The sequence below is a fragment of the Pseudorca crassidens genome, chromosome 1, assembly GCF_039906515.1.
Source record: "Pseudorca crassidens isolate mPseCra1 chromosome 1, mPseCra1.hap1, whole genome shotgun sequence".
Lineage (NCBI taxonomy): Eukaryota > Metazoa > Chordata > Mammalia > Artiodactyla > Delphinidae > Pseudorca > Pseudorca crassidens.
Window position 1 is genome coordinate 129,634,431 of NC_090296.1, and position 17,765 is coordinate 129,652,195.

At 42.6% G+C, this 17,765-nt stretch overlaps 1 protein-coding gene across 1 annotated transcript in view; it reads right to left on the bottom strand.

The window, feature by feature from the left end:
- The window catches only part of GABRB3 (gamma-aminobutyric acid type A receptor subunit beta3), a 235,404-nt gene that overhangs the window by 65,257 nt on the left and 152,382 nt on the right, over positions 1 to 17,765 (bottom strand). The window contains exon 4 of the mRNA XM_067755785.1: positions 16,368 to 16,588. Within this exon, the coding sequence (XP_067611886.1) occupies positions 16,368 to 16,588 (221 nt within the window). The remainder of the gene's footprint in view (positions 1 to 16,367; positions 16,589 to 17,765) is intronic.

Sequence of the window (17,765 nt, forward strand, 5' to 3'; positions counted from 1 at the left end):
ATCTATCCTGGAGAATGTTCCACGAGCACTTGAGAAAAATGTGTATTCTGTTGTTTTTGCATGGAGTGCCCTATAAATATCAATTAACTCCATCTTGTTTAATGTATCATTTAAAGCTTGTGTTTCCTTATTTATTTTCATTTTGGATGATATGTCCATTGGTGAAAGTGGGGTGTTAAAGTCCCCTACTATGAATGTGTTACTGTCGATTTCCCCTTTTATGGCTGTTAGTATTTGCCGTATGTATTGAGATGCTCCTATGTTGGGTGCATAAATATTTAGAATGGTTATGTCTTCTTCTTGGATCGATCCCTTGATCATTATGTAGTGTCCTCCTTTGTCTTTTGTAACAGTCTTTATTTTAAAGATGATTTTGCCTGATATGAGAATTGCTACTCGAGCTTTCTTTTGATTTCCATTTGCATGGCATATCTTTTTCCTATCCCTTACTTTCAATCTGTATGTTTCCCTAGGTCTGAAGTGGGTCTCTTGTAGACAGCGTATATATGGGTCTTGTTTTTGTATCCATTCAGCCAGTCTGTGTCTTTTTTTTTTTTTTTCTGCGGTACGCAGGCCTCTCACTGTTGTGGCCTCTTCCATTGCAGAGCACATGCTCCGGACACGCAGGCTTAGTGGCCATGGCTTATGGGCCCAGGCACTCAGCAGCATGTGGGATCTTCCCAGACTGGAGCACAAACCCATGTCCCCTGCATCGACAGGCGGACTGTCAACCACTGTGCTACTAGGGAAGCTCCTACTTTGTCTTTTGGTGGGAGCATTTAATCCATTTACATTTAAGGTAATTATCGATATGTATGTTCCTATTCCCATTTTCTTAATTGTTTTGGGTTTGTTATTGTAGGTCTTTTCCCTCTCTTGTGTTTCTTGCCTAGAGAAGTTCCTTTAGCATTTGTTGTAAAGCTGGTTTGGTGGCGCTGAACTCTCTCAGCTTTTGCTTGTATGTAAAGATCTTAATTTCTCCATCAAATCTGAATGAGATCCTTGCTGGGTAGAATAGTCTTGGTTGCAGGTTTTTCTCCTTCATCACTTTAAATATGTCTTGCCACTCCTTTCTGGGTTGCAGAGTTTCTGATGAAAGATCAGCTGTTAACCTTATGGGGATTCCCTTGTGTTTTATTTGGTGTTTTCCCTTGCTGCTTTTAATATGTTTTCTTTGTATTTAGTTACTGATAGTTCGATTAATATGTGTCTTGGCGTGTTTCTTCTTGGATTTATCCTGTATGGGAATCTCTGTGCTTCCTGTTCTTGATTAACTATTTCCTTTCCCATATTAGGGAAGTTTTCAACTATAATCTCTTCAAATATTTTCTCAGTCCCTTTCTTTTTCTCTTCTTCTTCTGGGACGCCTATAATTCGAATGTTGGTGCATTCAATGTTGTCTCAGAAGTCTCTGAGACTGTCCTCAGTTCTTTTCATTCTTTTTTCTTTATTCTGCTCTGCAGTAGTTATTTCCACTATTTTATCTTCTAAGTCACTTATCCGTCTTCTGCCTCAGTTATTCTGCTATTGATCCCATCTAGAGTATTTTTAATTTCATTTATTGTTTTGTTCAACGTTGCTTGTTTCATGTTTAGTTCTTCTAGGTCCTTGTTAAATGTTTCTTGCATTTTCTCTATTCTATTTCCAAGATTTTGGATCAGTTTACTACCATTAACCTGAATTCTTTTTCAGGTAGACTGCCTATTTCCTCTTCATTTGTTAGGTCTTGTGGGTTTTTACCTTGGTCGTTCATCTGCTGTGTGTTTTTCTGTCTTCTCATTTTGCTTATCTTACTGTGTTTGGGGTCTCCTTTTTGCAGGCTGCAGGGTCACAGTTCCCGTTGTTTTTGGTGTCTGTCCCAGTGGCTAAAGTTGGTTCAATGGGTTGTGTAGGCTTCCTGGTGGAGGGGACCAGTGCCTGCGTTCTGGTGGATAAGGCTGGATCTTGTCTTTCTGGTGGGCAGGTCCATGTCTGGTCGTGTGTTTTGGGGTGTCTGTGGCCTTATTATGATTTTCAGCAGCCTCTCTGCTAATGGGTGGGGTTGTGTCTTGCTAGTTGTTTGGCATAGGGGGTCCAGCATGTAGCTTGCTGGTCATTGAGTGAAGCTGGGTCTTGGTGTTGAGATGGAGATCTCTGGGAGATTTTCACCATTTGATATTATGTGGAGCTGGAGGGTCTCTTGTGGACCAGTGTCCTGAAGTTGGCTCTCCCACCCCAGAGGCACAGCACTGACTCCTGGCTGGAGCACCAAGAGCCTTTCATCCACATGGCTCAGAACAAAAGGGAGAAAAAGTTGAAAGAAAAGAAGAAAGAGGATAAAATAACATACAATAAAGTAAGATAAAATAAAATAAAGTTATTAAAGTAAAAAATAATTATTAAGAAAAAAATTTTTAAAAATAAAAATAAATGGACAGACAGAATCCTAGGACAAATTGTGAAAGCAAAGCTATACAGACAAAATCTCACACAGAAGCATACATATACATACTCACAAAAAGAGGAAAAGGGGAAAAAATAATAAATCTTGCTCTCAAAGTCCACCTCCTCAATTTGGGATGATTTGTTGTCTATTCAGGTATTCCACAGATGCAGGGTATATCAACTTGATTGTGGAGGTTTAATCCGCTGCTCCTGAAGCTGCTGGGAGAAATTTCCCTTTCTCTTCTTTGTTCGCGCAGCTCCCCGGGTTCAGCTTTAGATTTGGCCCCGCCTCTGCGTGTAGGTCTCCTGAGGCCGCCTGTTCTTTGCTCAGGCAGGACGGGGTTAAAGGAGCCGCTGATTCGGGGGCTCTGGCTCACTCAGGCCGGGGCGGGGGTATAGATGCAGGGCAAGCCTGTGGCGGCAAAGGCTGGCGTGACGTTGCACCAGCCTGAGGCGCACCGTGCGTTCTCCCGGGGAAGTTGTCCCTGGATCATGGGACCCTGGCAGTGGCAGGCTGCACAGGCTCCCGGGAGGGAAGGTGGGTATAGTGACCTGTGCTCGCACACAGGCTTCTTTGTGGCAGCAGTGGCTGCCTTAGCATCTCATGCCCGTCTCTGGTGTCCACGCTGTTAGCCACGGTTTGCACCCATCTTTGGAGCTCCTTTAAGCACTGGTTATTTTGTTTTGTTTTGTTTTTGTGGTACTGGGGCCTTTTACTTCTGTGTCCTCTCCCATTGCGGAGCACAGGCTCCGGATGCGCAGGCTCAACAGCCATGGCTCACGGGCCCAGCCGCTCCGTGGCATGTGGGATCCTCCCAGACTGGGGCATGAACCCGTGTCCCCTGCATTGGCAGGCAGACTCGCAACCACTGAGCCACCAGGGAAGCCCTCTAAGCACTGCTTTTAATCCCCTCTCCTCACGCACCAGCAAACAGAGAGAGAAGAAAAAGTCTCTTGCCTCTTCGGCAGGTCCAGACTTTTTCCCAGACTCCCTCCCAGCTAGCCGTGGTGCACTAACCCCTTCAGGCTGTGTTCTCGCCACCAGTCCTCTCCCTGCGATCCGACCGAAGCCTGAGCCTCAGCTCCCAACCCTCGCCTGTCCCAGTGGGTGAGCAGACAAGCATCTCAGGCTGGTGAGTGCTGGTCACCATCGATCCTCTGTGTGGGAATCTCTCCGCTTTGCCCACCGCATCCCTGTTGCTGTGCTCTCCTCCGCGGCTCTGAAGCTTCCCCCCTCCACCACCCGCAGTCTCCGCCCGCAAAGGGGCTTCCTAGTTTGTGGAAACCTTTCCTCCTTCACAGCTCCCTCACACTGGTGCAGGTCCCATCCCTATTCTTTTGCCTCTGTTTTTCCTTTTGCCCTACCCAGGCACGTGGGGAGTTTCTTGCCTTTTGGGAGGTCTGAGGTCTTCTGCCAGCATTCAGAGGGTGTTCTATAGGAGCAGTTCCACGTGTAGATGTATTTGTGATGTATCTGTGGGGAGGAAGGTGATCTTTGCGTATTACTCTTCTGCCATCTTCCTCAACCCCTCTAAGGTAATTATTAATATGTATGTTCTTACTGCCATTTTCTTAATTGTTTTGGGTTTGTTTTTGTAGGTCTTTTTTCTTCCCTTCCTCTTTTTTCTCTTCACTTATGTTTCTTGCCTCGAGAATTTCCTTTAGTATTTGTCATAAAGCTGGTTTGGTGGTGCTGAATTCTCTTAGCTTTTGCTTGTCTGTAAAGCTTTTGATTTCTCCGTTGAATCTTAATAAGATCCTTGCTGGGTAGCGTATAGGTTTTTCCCTTTCATCACTTTAAATATATCCTGCCACTCCCTTCCGGTCTGCAGAGTTTCTGCTGAAAAATCAGCTGATAACCTTATGGGGATTCCCTTGTATGTTATTTGTTGATTTTCCCTTCTTGCTTTTTATATTTTTTCTTTGTATTTAATTTTTGTTAGCTTGATTAATATGTGTCTTGGTATGTTCCTCCTTGGGTTTATCCTGTATGGGATTATCTGCTCTTCCTGGACTTGCTTGACTATTTCTTTTCCCATGTTAAGGAAGTTTTCCACTATAATATCTTCAAATATTTTCTCAGACCATTTCTGTTTCTCTTCTTCTTCTGGGACCCCTATAATTCGAAAGTTGTTGTGCCAGAGGTTGTCCCAGAGGTCTCTGAGACTATCCTCATTTCTTTTCATTTTTTTTTTCTTTATTTTGTTCCATGGCAGAGATTTCCACCATTCTGTCTTCCAGGTTACTTATCTGTTCTTTTGCCTCCTTTATTCTGCTATTGATTCCTTCCAGTGTATTTTTCATTTCAGTTATTGTATTGTTCATCTCTGTTTGTTTCTTCTTCAATTCTTCTAGATCTTTGTTAAACTTTTCTTGTATCTTCTCAATCTGTGCCTCCATTCTTTTTCTGAGTCTTGGATTATCTTTATTATAATTACTCTGAATTCTTTTTCAGATAGATTTCTTATCTCCTCTTAATTTAGTTGGTCTTCTAGGTTTTTATCTTGCTTCTTCATCTGTGAAATATTTCTTTGTCATCTCATTTTGTTAAAAATCTGTTGTGGTCTCTTTTCTGCAGGCTGCAGGATTGTAGCTCCTCTTGCTTCTGGTGTCTTCCCCCTGGCAGGTGAGGTTGGTCCAGAGGCTTGTGCCATTATCCCCTTGATAGAGGGTTTGATTTGTGTTGTGATCACAGCCTGCCCTGGATATTGAGCAGGGCTTCCCCTTTTCCCTGCGGTTGTCACTGACCTCTCAGGGGCAGAGTCTGCTCCCTAGCTGGTGGGGTAGATGCCCCCAGATCTGTTTCTTAGCTTTGATTCTGATCTGCAGTGTGAGGTAGGCAGGATTGGAGCACTCCCACTGGGAGAGAATCTACTGTGTGTTCCTCCTCTGGAGCTGTTCACCTGTGAATGTGCTCTGTTGTGTCCCCTTTTGCTCGTTATGTGGGCTCACAAAGTATACTGTTGCTGGCACTGCTCTTGGTCCCATCTTAACTGTGGGTATGCCAGCAATTGGCCCTGGTGACTCTCAGGAATTGTCTTCACCTGGCCACCAGCACAGGTCCACTGAGGTCAGGTCCCAGGACTGCAGTAATCATGCACCTGGACCCTCTGTGGGAACAATGGAGGCAGCTCAGACTCTGCTCTGGCCCAACTGCCATGTGTACATGCCCACAGAGCCCACAGCTGCTAAATCAGGACCCGTCCCAGCTGTAAGAGCATTTGTTGTCCTTTGGATGTTTTGCAGGCACTGAATTTAGGAAGATGTCAATGGAAGAGTACGTCCACAGTTCACAGCTGAGAGGAGAGATTTCAGCTCTTCTTCATTAGTTACACAGCCCCTGGGGCTCAGCTGTGGTTTCTGTCCCTCTTCTGGGAAGATTTACTAGTGGGGAGAGCTATCTGCACCCTCATAGGACAGCGGGGTGGGTCCCTGCATCCACTGGCAGATTTCCTAGTAGTGAGAGGTTTCTGTGCACTCCCAGCACAACGGGGCAGGTCCTGGCACCCACTGGTCGATTTCCTAGTTGTGGAAGCTATTCATGCCCTCCCAGGACAGTGTGGGCAGGTCCTGGGGCTTGCTGGCAGAATTCCTAGTGGCTAGACCTGTCTGCGTTCTTCCGGGTCAGCAGGGGCAGGTCCTGAGACTCACTGGCAGTATTCCTTAGTGGGAGAAGCTGTCTGTGCACAACCCGGTCAGCAAGGGTGGGTCCTGTGACCCGCTGGCAGAATTACTAGTGTCGGGAGCTGTAGGTGCCCTTCCAGGTCAGCAGGGGCAGGGCCTGGCATCTGCCTGCAGGCCTGGAAGAGTCAGCCAGTGCCCACCTCTGTAGCCCAAGATGGCAGCAGCGACTTGTGTCTGCCTCTGGAGCTCCTGTAGGCTGTTTCCTGTTGCCTGGGAGTGCTCATAGGGAAAGAAGTTCTTATGGTGGGCCTTCCCTTCTTCTTGTGTGCCTCCCAACAATGGTTCCTTGCCTCTCTGGCAGCCCCAGCCTTCTTCCTAGTACACCCTCAGTTGCCGTGGCCCAACCTCTTCAGGCTGTTTCTGCACCTAACCCTGGTCCTCTCTCTGGGACTGAGCTTAGGAGTCTGAGCTTCAGCACTCAATGCCCAACCTCTGACAGAGGAGTATCTCAGGTTGGAGAGTGCAGAGTGGCAGTGCTGACCCTCTGTGCAGTTTACTCTCTGTTTTGCCTTTCACAAACCAGTTGCTGCTCTCCCCCTCTTAGGCTCTGAAACTCCCCCTTTCCAGTCTAATTTCCCCACTGGTTAGGAGCCTTCCCAAGGTGCAGCAACCTTTCCTCCTTCACAGCTCCCTCCCCAGGGTGCAGGCCCCATCATGATTCCTTCTTTTTCTTTTTCCTTTTGTCTTACCCAGTTACATGGAGGTTTTTGTGTCATTTTGGATGTCTGAGGTCTTCTGTTGGCCCTCAGTAGCTGTTCTGTGTGAATCGTTCCACTTGTAGATGTATTTGCAATGTTTCTGTGGAGGGAGGTGAATTCTGCTTCCTACTCCTTGGCCATTTTGATCCTGACTCTGCATGGCTGCTTTTTGAATGACCTAATTTTCCAAAGAGTCTCATCCTAGCTTCTCCTTTGGGCCTCAGATGGTCTATTGTATATTTCCACTCAGAATCTCTTGCCTTAGATATCTGTGGGTCTGTAGACATGTTGAAGTCTTTATGAGTAGTACCTGTCTCTTTTCCTGTCTGCTTTCTGAGTTATGCAAAATAGAGATGAGCATCTTGCTTCAGTCCTTCAGGTATTCTCCAGACAGTTTAGAACAAATGTATATAATGCTTCATAAATAAGGTCTGTTCTGCTTCCTCCAGTGCCAGAGAACCGGTAACTGAGCTGCCACTTGCTCAAGATCAAAACTGCCCCTGCACCAGGGAGGGGGTGGGGAAATGGCAGGGGAAAATGCCACAAAATTTTCCTACTGTTTCAAATTTAGATTTTTCTTTATTTGGCATTTGGTTGGTTGCTGTAAGCCTTGGAATATTTTCTAGAGCTCCTACAAAGTGGTTCAGACAACTTCTGCTTGTTTTTTGATGTTTCTGTGGAGAAATAAGAGCTTGGAGCTTCTCAGTCTGCCATTTTGCTGACATCACTCCCCAACAGAGAGCTTTAAAAGCAAGAGGAGGATGTTTATAAAGATAAGGCAGAAATTAATGAACAGAATTATGATACAAAATTAAAGCCTAGCTCTTTAAAAAAATATATATATAATAGATAAGTATTTCTTGATGCTACTGAACAGAATTATAAATGAAGAAGGGAATGTAACAATGCATTCTAGAAGGCAATGCATACATGCATGCTAATGAATTAGAATGTCTAGATAAAAAGGATGTTTTAAAGAAAAACATGAATTTTCAAGATTGATATAAGAAGAAAATCTAGAGAGACCTTAAGTATAGCAAAAATTAAAGCCATGTGTGCCAGAGTGGAAAATGTCATTCAAGAGCCTATTCAAAGTCCCATGCATCTATAAAAAACATTTTATGTATAGTACAGTTGACCCTTGAACAATATGAGTTTGCAACATACAGGTCCACTTACATGTGGATTTTTTTCAATAAATACATACTATAGTACTGCACGATCCACAGCTGGTTAAATTCACAGATGCTGAACCAAGGATACGGAGGGACAACTGTAAAGGTATATGTGGATTTTTGACTTGTGGAAGGTCAGTGCCCCTAACCCCCCACATTGTTCAAGGGTCAACTGTATATGTCTATAGGTAAATTTTTAAAATACTTACAGGAATATCAACTCATTCTAGAAACAGATATTTACCATATGATATAATCTATTACAGAATATACAAAAACACACAAAAAAGATCAAGAGAAATCTTCTTGATTCATATTATGTCAAAACACAAAGAGATTTAAAGATAGATATAATCTATTAATATATTTAATAGAATCTATATGATATATACCACAATTGTGTAAAAGAGCCCTACATTACCACCTCACCATTGGATAATTTACTAGTGAATTTCATTGAATTGGTTCATGGTTCTTGGAATCTTCAGCCAAGTTGTGAATGTTAATTCAAGTCAGAGTAATGAGAGAGAGGGAACTAACTTCAGGATAGAGTTCTTAATAGAGTTTCTAGCCATCACTAAGGGAGATTAACATCTTTCAGCTGGGTCTCTAGGAGGACTGGTGGATGCTTCACACCTGGTATACAGGTGGCAGCATAGTGGAGACTGAATAGGACTTGGATGTTAGACTAGGAATGCAGGCAGATTTCCTGTGGATCACATACGGGCTCCATGGGAAAATGGAGGACCTGCAGATTTCTTGGATCCTCTATACTAGGGCTGCATGGATGGGTGGAGAGATGGAATGTGTCCATGAAGGACGGAGTCCTAGAGCTAAGGAAATTGTTCCAAGGGACTCCATGGAGAAACATATCCTACTCTCCCACTCTTCCCACCCCCAGTGCTGGTCAAGGGGCCACCTGGAGACAGCTGCCTGATGGTGGAAGCTCTGAGAAGAGCTAATTCTGCATGTCTTTGAGGTCCAGAGAGCATGAAGCCACCAGGAAATGGTACAGTTCAAGTAACACCTTTCTTACTTATTTTCCCTCCACCCCCCAAAATAAACCTTCAAAACCAGAGGAGGTCATATGTAGGCCATCAAGATGGATTGGGAGGGGATAGAGGAGAAGCAGAAGCATAGAAGTTGAGAAGTCAACTACACTTCCTTTGCCATGATGAGCTTCCAGCCTGAAATAGGGCTGGCCTGTGGAAGGGAAAATATTAATTCTGTATCTGCATTTAATATTAGATATTGAACTGAGAATTCCTGTGTAACATAAAAATGGAAAAAGACTACTATTAAAACACTGGCAGAAAACCATGCAATCTGCCCAAATTTTTACCCAAGGCAAAGAAATTTCATATCTCACTTAATAGTGTTTAGGGGGATAGTGGGGGACAAATAAGATTGCATTGACTAGATCACAAGGTATGTTGATTACCAATAAACTGGTTGTCGACAGATTTTTAAAAGAACAATTATAAATTAACTATGAGCAAAACAAACTTAATAATTTCTTAAGAGTATTGCCCACCATGATACAATAGGATTTATCTCAGGAATTCAAGGATAGATTACAGTAGGAAATTAATACATCATAGTTACAGGTTAAAAAAGGAAAACGAATGTATAAAGAGAGGTTGAATCAACAAAATCTATTTCTATTTCTGATATGTAAAAAAAGCCATCTAGGGTCAGTCATCTGATTTATAATTAGTTCCTGAATATAAACTCCATAAATTGGTGATATCTGTTACTCAACTCATGACACAGTTCCCAGAAAATGAGAGTATGTATGTATGTATATATTTAAAGGAAGTAAAAGAATGAGTCACAACTACATTAAACTAAGAGTGCAAATCATCCTTCATGGTGGGGCACAAGAAGCACTCTTACTATAATGAAGAACTAGGGGATGCTGTACACTGTTACCCCTACTGTTTTTCATTTCCTGTAAGTTGAAACCGTTGCAATAAAACAGAAAAAAGAAATATGAATAAAACCAATAAAAATGAAGATTAAAAAATCATCATTATAAGCAATACAATTGTAAGACTAAAATCCTCAAGAGTATTAACTAAATTATTAGACATAGTAAGAGAATAGCCTGGCTGGATATGATAGTGGACAAATTCATAAGCAAAGACAGCCATAAACAAATAGATCAATAGCTTCCCCACGTATCAATGAGAGCTAGAAAGATAATGTAAAAATATCCCATTCCTAATGGTACCACACTTATAAAAGACAGGAATAACCTTATCAAGAAATGAGTGGTTGTCTATGAAGAAAATGACAAAACTTTACTAAAAGCCATGACTGAAGGCATGCATGAATGCAGATGTGTCACGGTTATGTAGGAAAGACTGAATATCATATAGCATTTGTTCTTCTCTTAAGTCATATTTTTGAGCAAAACTCCAACCAACATCTTACATTATATTTTTAGGAATTTGATAAAACAAATGTTTCTAAAGCTCATATGGAAGAATAAACTTATGTATTGGAATAAACAGCTAACCATCTGACAAGAAAAACACTGGACAGCTACCTTACATTGTACACCAAGATAAATTCTGATGGATTAAGAATCCAAATGGAAAATAAAGCACTATAGAAATAAGAATTGGAATTTAAACTTAATCCTGATACAATACTTTTTCCTTGTTTTCTACCCAGCACTACTCTAGATTTGGGGGAGGTAATAATAAACAAGAAACAGGTTCTTTTCTCAGAGAATTTATATTCTGATGGTGGCCTCCCCACCATCATGGATGGGAACAGAGTCAGTAAATTAAGAAATGCAATAAAATGACAAGATCATGTCAGATCTGGATAAGTGCTATGACAAAAATAAAACAAGAAGGTATAATAAAAAGGGAATAGGTGATCAGAGCAGGACCAGGTGAACTGTCTTCAATTACATAATTACACTGTGATGCTAAAAACATGAATATCTAGAAACAAAGTATTGCATCCAGCAAAGAGCATGTGCAAAGGCTCTAAAACAGAAAAATCCTTGACTATTTCTGAAGAGCAGAAGGAAGGTATGCATACCAGAAGCATGGTGAGAGAGGAGAACAGTGGTAAACAGAGAGGGGTTAGAATTTCAGGAGCCAAATCCTCAAGTAGAGAGAGGATACCAAGGGGAAGCTGACTCTTGAAATGCTCAGGGACCCACTTTCCACTTTGAGAGAAAAGGCAAAGTATGAGTAGCAGGTATGTGGAATGGTCTCTTTGTAAATAGCAAAATGAAGAAGTTACTGTGTTTTCAATTAAAGTTTAAGGTAATATCATCAAATGACAGTGAAGAGAGATGCCTGAAGTGAAGGTGTGAAAGAGCTCTTAAAAGTATGGGAAGAATGAATGTGACTGGGGAGAATAGAGGATTTTGTGAGCCTGAATTTAAAGTGAGACAGGTGATTTTCTCCAGCCTCAAGGGATGAAGTAAATAGGTTATTTACAGTAGCCTAAAAAATGATGAAGCCCAAAGCAGGTTTCACAACCCTGAAGCTAATATGTAATATATTGCTGTGGGAGTAAACATTGGCATAATCCTTTTGGAAAGCAATTTATCAATATGTTTTTTACTTACATAAAAGTAATTGGGAGGCAGTGACAAAACAAGAGTTTGGGAGTTAAACATACCTGCACTCAAATCATGTGGGCCTTATTAATTCTGTGAGCTTACATCTTTTCTGGGGGAAAAAGGTGTTTGGCCAGAACCAACTTAAAAATACAGTTTTGGAAAAAGATGGCAGCCAGACCAATTAGATGACTTAATGTGAATCTTCTGAATGAAGTTCTAGGTTCATTTTAATATTGCATCAACCGTTTAAGTATGGGAATGGCAACTTTAACAATTTCAAGCCATTTTTGACAGTAAGTGGGAATTTTACAAGATATTTTCCAACAAATTTTGCAGTAAGCTTCTCAGGCACGTTGTTTTGATGAAGATGACTCAACCTCAGACATCCAAGTTCTTTATGGAGCAAATCAAATACTATTTTGTGAACCCATTACCAATTCCTAGCATCAGAAAAAAGGTCCGAAGACACAAAATTCATGGCCTGAAGATCACATTACAAAGTATCCTTAGTGGTGCAGGTAAGATAGTCAATGATATCAGGTGACTGGCTGACTTGAAAAAGAAAGATGGGAAGACAGAATAGGGACAGACAGCACAAAATTTCAGCCTGGCACCAAAGGAAACAGAAAAGCTGTCATGGGAACAGGACCAAGACTTGTGAGCCTCTTAGGCAGCCAAGATCTCCCTAGTTCCTGAAAAGATTTGGCTGCCCAAAGGAAATTTTCAAAGAGCCCAAGTTTTATTTCAAGATGGTGTATATGCCCTATCAAGAGGATTTTCTTACACCACACAGTGACTTGGACCTGTACAAAAAGCTTGGTTCACTGTCTCATTCAGCCGAGCCCAAGCAGGTAACATCAAGCTAGTGTTAGCCCAAGTTTCATACTCAGGGGCTCTAAGAATCATTGAAAAAAGAGTTCATGATTTAAAACTACCTTTTATCACTACGTGAACATGATCCCTCTCCAGCATCTTTGTGAGCAGCCATCAACCACTTCTGCAGAGTCATCAGATTAATGGATTAATGATTTCCCAGAATAAGTCTGAGATGATGTACAAACCTGCATCATGGAGAGCTCATCCCCAGCCAGAGATCCTCATCTACTCTTGATAAAGCAAAAGCCACCATTGATCCTGTACTGAGATGGCTGGACATGCCTGGACAAAGGAGCCCAGAAGAGCTAAATGGTGACTGACGTACCAGTGTGGACGACTGCAGGATACTTGGGGTGAAGGCCAATCCTAGTCTCTAGTGGTGAGAAGAATTCGACCATAAGGTCCCAAGGACACAGCCAGGTCAACTAGCATCTTAAGGATACAGCCAGTAGGAAAGTAATCTCTGTTGGGTTTAGCCATCATGAGCAATACCTTACAAGCAGGAGACTGACAACGACCCCAGTGCTCCATGAACGTCCTTGGGGAGTTTAACACACTCAAGCTCTCACCTACACCAGACCCCCTCCAGGCCCAGGCCCTGGTACCTATTTACCAAAAGGATACAATGTATCACTGAGGTTACTAACACTGGCCATCCTTGTCTTGCCCTATCACCAACATGATCCAGCAAGTACAACAGTAAAACAAGAGCAGAGGGAAGGTAGGGTTTGGGGCCAAGGGAAGGGTGGAGGGTGGCACTCATACTTTGTTATCAAAAAACACAATACATATAGTGTGCATGTGTGTATCTTGTGGAATATATATAAATGGTACTTCAGTTCACACAGAATGACACAGAATATGTATTTATATGAATTTAATAAAATTACCAGTATTTTGAAGCACTAATGTGCTTTTTGTCCAAAAATTCAAATTACTTCAAATTCAAATTAATCTCTATAGTTATATGTGTTTTTTTTTTAAATCTGAAGGCAGAAATTTCTAGAATAGCCAATTTCAAAAGGAATTCAGATGGCACAGTGTAGCTGATAAGCACATGTGGAATATGGTCTGTTTTTTAGATTTCCTTTCTGACAGCTTGTCCAGGTCCAGATGGAAGAATTGTTTAAAAAATATGAGGCTCTTGGGACTTCCCTGGTGGTCCAGTGGTAAAGAATCCGCCTTCCAATGCAGAGGACATGGGTACGATCCCTGGTCAGGGAACTGAGATCCCACACACTGTGGGGCAATTAAGCTCGCATACTACAACTACTGAACCTGAGTGCCTCAACTCGAGAACCCGCATACCACAAACTACAGAGCCCATGCGCTCTGGAGGCTGCACACCACAACTACAGAGCCCACATGCCCTGGAGCTCTCATGTCACAACTAGAGAGTGAAAACCCGCACACCACAACTAGACAGAAGCCCGTGCACAATGCAAGATCCTGCATGCCACAACTAAGACCCCATGCAGCCAAAAAAAAAAGAAAAAAAATGAGGTTCTAAATAAAGATCTAAGGGGTATATTGAGACTACATTTGGATAAAAACAGCTACTGATTTAGAAATTCACTTACTGATTTAGAGGTTGAGATGTATAATGAATGTAAATTTCATGACAGATTCTTTTTTAGATTATTGTACAAAGTTTATTATTAAAAGTATCCCATAGCTTATTATTACATTATTATTTAACTTCTTTTTTTTTTTTTTTTTGGCGGTACGCGGGCCTCTCACTGTTGTGGCCTCTCCCATTGCGGAACACAGGCTCTGGATGCGCAGGCTCAGGGCCATGGCTCACGGGCCCAGCTGCTCCGCGGCATGTGGGATCCTCCCGGACCGGGACATGAACCCGTGTCCCCTGCGTGGGCAGGCGGACTCTCAACCACTGCGCCACCAGGGAAGCCCCTTATTTAACTTTATATTAAGATTTACAGTCAGAGTAGCTAAGTTATAAAGATACAGTTTTAATCTCTTGGTTTCTCTTATTCTTGCCTGTTTTATGGTATGAAATCCAACACTTTCAAGTGGAGTTTGGAAATTTATTTCAGTTCTTTCATTCATATTGTATATTTTGTCTGCTATGGTCCAAATGTTTAAGTCCTTCCCCAAATTCATATTTGAATATTTGAACCCAAATGTGGTGGTATTGGGAGGTGAGGGCTTAGCTCATGAGGGTGGAACCCCATGAATGGGATTAATTAGTGTTCTAGTAAAAGAGACACCACACAGCTTCCACCATGTGAAGACACAGTGAGAAGGCACCTGCCATGAATAAGGGCGCAGACCCTCCCTGGACAGTAAGTCTGCTGGCACCTTGCTCTTGGACTCCCAGCTTCCAGAGTGTGAGAAATAAGTGTCTGCTGTGGGTTTTTGCTACAGTGGCCCAAGCGGATTCAGATGCTATCCTAACAGAATGAAAGCTCTTTGTCTTAGACAAACTAACATACTTTAACTCTGGTGAGAAAATAAATAATGCAAAGATAAAAAGGGAAGAACCCAAATAGCAAGTTTTGTTTAAAAAGCCAAGAAGGCCTAGCCTAGTTTTTACTGCTAATTGCTTCCTTTTGCTTCACCCCCACTATGCACATGCACACACACACACAAACATACACACATTTCTATTCACTTTTTTTGGGGTGGGTAGGTAAATGAAGGACATGACTTCTCATTTTATGCTCACATGGTCTCTGGATAATCTTTTGAACAACCGATTTTTGTACTTCTCAGGACTCCAGAACTTTTCAACCACATCTCTCACTTCCAGGCAAAAATACAAAATGCTGAAAACATCCCAAGGAAACATCATCTAGATGTTTTTTGGAGTAACACCATGGCTTAGTTGACACGTGCCACTTTTTTTCTCTTACAGTTCAAAAAGTCTGATTTTTGCTAAAATTCCAACTCTCATTCTATATGCTGCTGTTTTGAGGAAGTCACTTAACATTTTCCACTTAAGCCAACGTTAAATAATTCCTTTTACTCTCTCTGAAGCACTAAAAGTCACAGTGGTGTGTATTTAAGCTTACATTGTTATGATTACTCTTTAGAACTGTTGGAGTCTCAGTTAAAGATTCACAACATTTTGAGATAAACCTTTTCTCCAATATATCCACCTGTGCCCCACTCCAGATTGTGAGCCCCTCCTGGAAGGCCTCTGGGCACTCTCAGTCCAGGAGATCAAGAAAGACACAGACATACTTACTCTAAAACTAAACAAAACAAAAACCAGTGCTGAATCAACACAAGAGACAAAGATTGCTAAGGCTGCTGTTCAGTGAAAGTCAAAATCACTAACCACCAGCAGTGGTGGAGCATCACGGGAAGGCCTAGTGGTTTCCAGTGTAACCAGGGAAGCCCAGGGCCTCCTTAGGGTTCCAGACAGCAGTCTGGTTTCCCAATTCGTGTGCCTTCATTATGAGACCTGGTGAGAGATGATTCTCACCAGGAAGCCTCACATTTACTCATTCCCATAAATATTGGTGGCACCACCTCATAAAGCTCCATGGAAACTATACTGTATGTCAGCATAATTAGACATTTTTTCAACTCTGCAAATGGCTTTGGGAAACTTCACTGAAAGCCTCTTAAGTACCAGGATGATATTAATTACAGGCCTTTGTGACTATGATATGGGAAATCCACCCCAAGAGAATCTGTGTTCTTAGATACGGCAACCCAATTATATCAACTCAATCCGAGGAGGCTGTTTTTCACTTGTTTGATGTCTATTTATAGTAACAGTAATGCCCCAAATCTTAGATTTATAAGATTTTTTTTCTGCAGAGCTCCAAGTGTTTCATGGGTGTCTCTTAACTTAATCTGAGGACATGGCCTCACTTACTGTAATCACCTCCAGTGAAAACTCAAGGCCAGTGCACCATGCAACCACGAGCCCAGCCCATAGGGCAGACAGACCTGAGCCCGTAGAGCACCGTCCCGTCGGGGTGGAGGCGGATCATGCGGTTCTTCACTGTCACTCCATGCACAAATGACTTTTTGTCATTTAAGAAATATGTGTCAGGCACCCAGAGCTGGTCAGCCACTCGATTGTCCAGCGTGAGGTTGAGAGGGATCCCAGAATAGGCGAGCCTTTTATCTCTCCAGTATTGTTGAAAATACATGGTCAAGGTGTAATCCTGGGGAATAAAAAAGAAAAGAAAAAAATGAGTTTGTGCTCAGCCAGAGGCCTGTTTCCTCCACAACTGGCCCAATTCAGGTTGGAATCCAGGAGAAATGGATGTTATTTTCAGATAGAGTTAGGAAGCAGTGGTTGCTTTCTTGTAAACACAAATACCAGTTTTAATAGGTGTACATCATGTCTATAAGTTCTCTGTTTTATTTAGGTAAGAAGCAAACTATACAAATTGGCATTTAAGTGATAACCTAGAAATAAAGGCCCCCAAAAAAGTCATCATAAAATCAGGATGCTGGCAGGGAACCCGTGCGCTGGCCTAGGTCCTCCTCCTCTCACCAGGCAAACCTAGGCCTGAGCCGCCCATGACAGGCCAGGCCTGGCTACGAATTCTCTGCAGTCAGACTCCTCCTCTCCTTCTGCCCTCCACACAGCTGTAAATAGAAAACCTCTGGAATAGAAACACCGGTTGGAGACACCATGACCTGTGGGAGGGTCTCTACACCTCATGCATCACATTTTCCTTTCCTTCTAGGTTGCCATTCTACACTACACAGCCATTTCTACACTAACTGGGACATGTCATCACCTCTAGAGGATGACATCTAGAGAAAATGGGACTAAAACCGATGTGGGAAGAGGGAGCCAGGGGCAGTGCAGCCCCACAGGCTTGCCAACAAAGTAAGAAGCAAAGTAGGCAGATGACCCCATGTTTTTGTTTTGCAGAGAAGTTAGTGCAGTAAGAAAGTGGGAAAAAAGACAAATCAGAGGCTGAGCATGGAAATTCTATTTTTAAATTTCTATTCTTTTTGGCAATCACTGTTCAAGTCTAGAACGATCAGGTCTAAATATCTGGTCATAGTCACTGGACATCCTAAACCCTGTCGTGGAAGGATACAAGCTGAAAATCCAAAGGTGAGGCGGTAAACTCTCCAACCAGGGAAGGAGAAATCACTGTTGTTACAGGCAGGAGCGCCTAGGCTCACGCACCGGCAGAGCATGTCTGCAACACCCTTGCTTTGCAGGCAGTGAGAGGCGGGATGACAAATCAGCTAAAGAATCCATCCCAGACAGGCAGACTCTTCTTGCTGCCTCACAGGGCGGTTCTCAGAGCTTGCTAACCCAATAACACCCATCTGTTACTGATTGCAAGAGTGCTGGGGCACAGGAGCCTCCAAAAT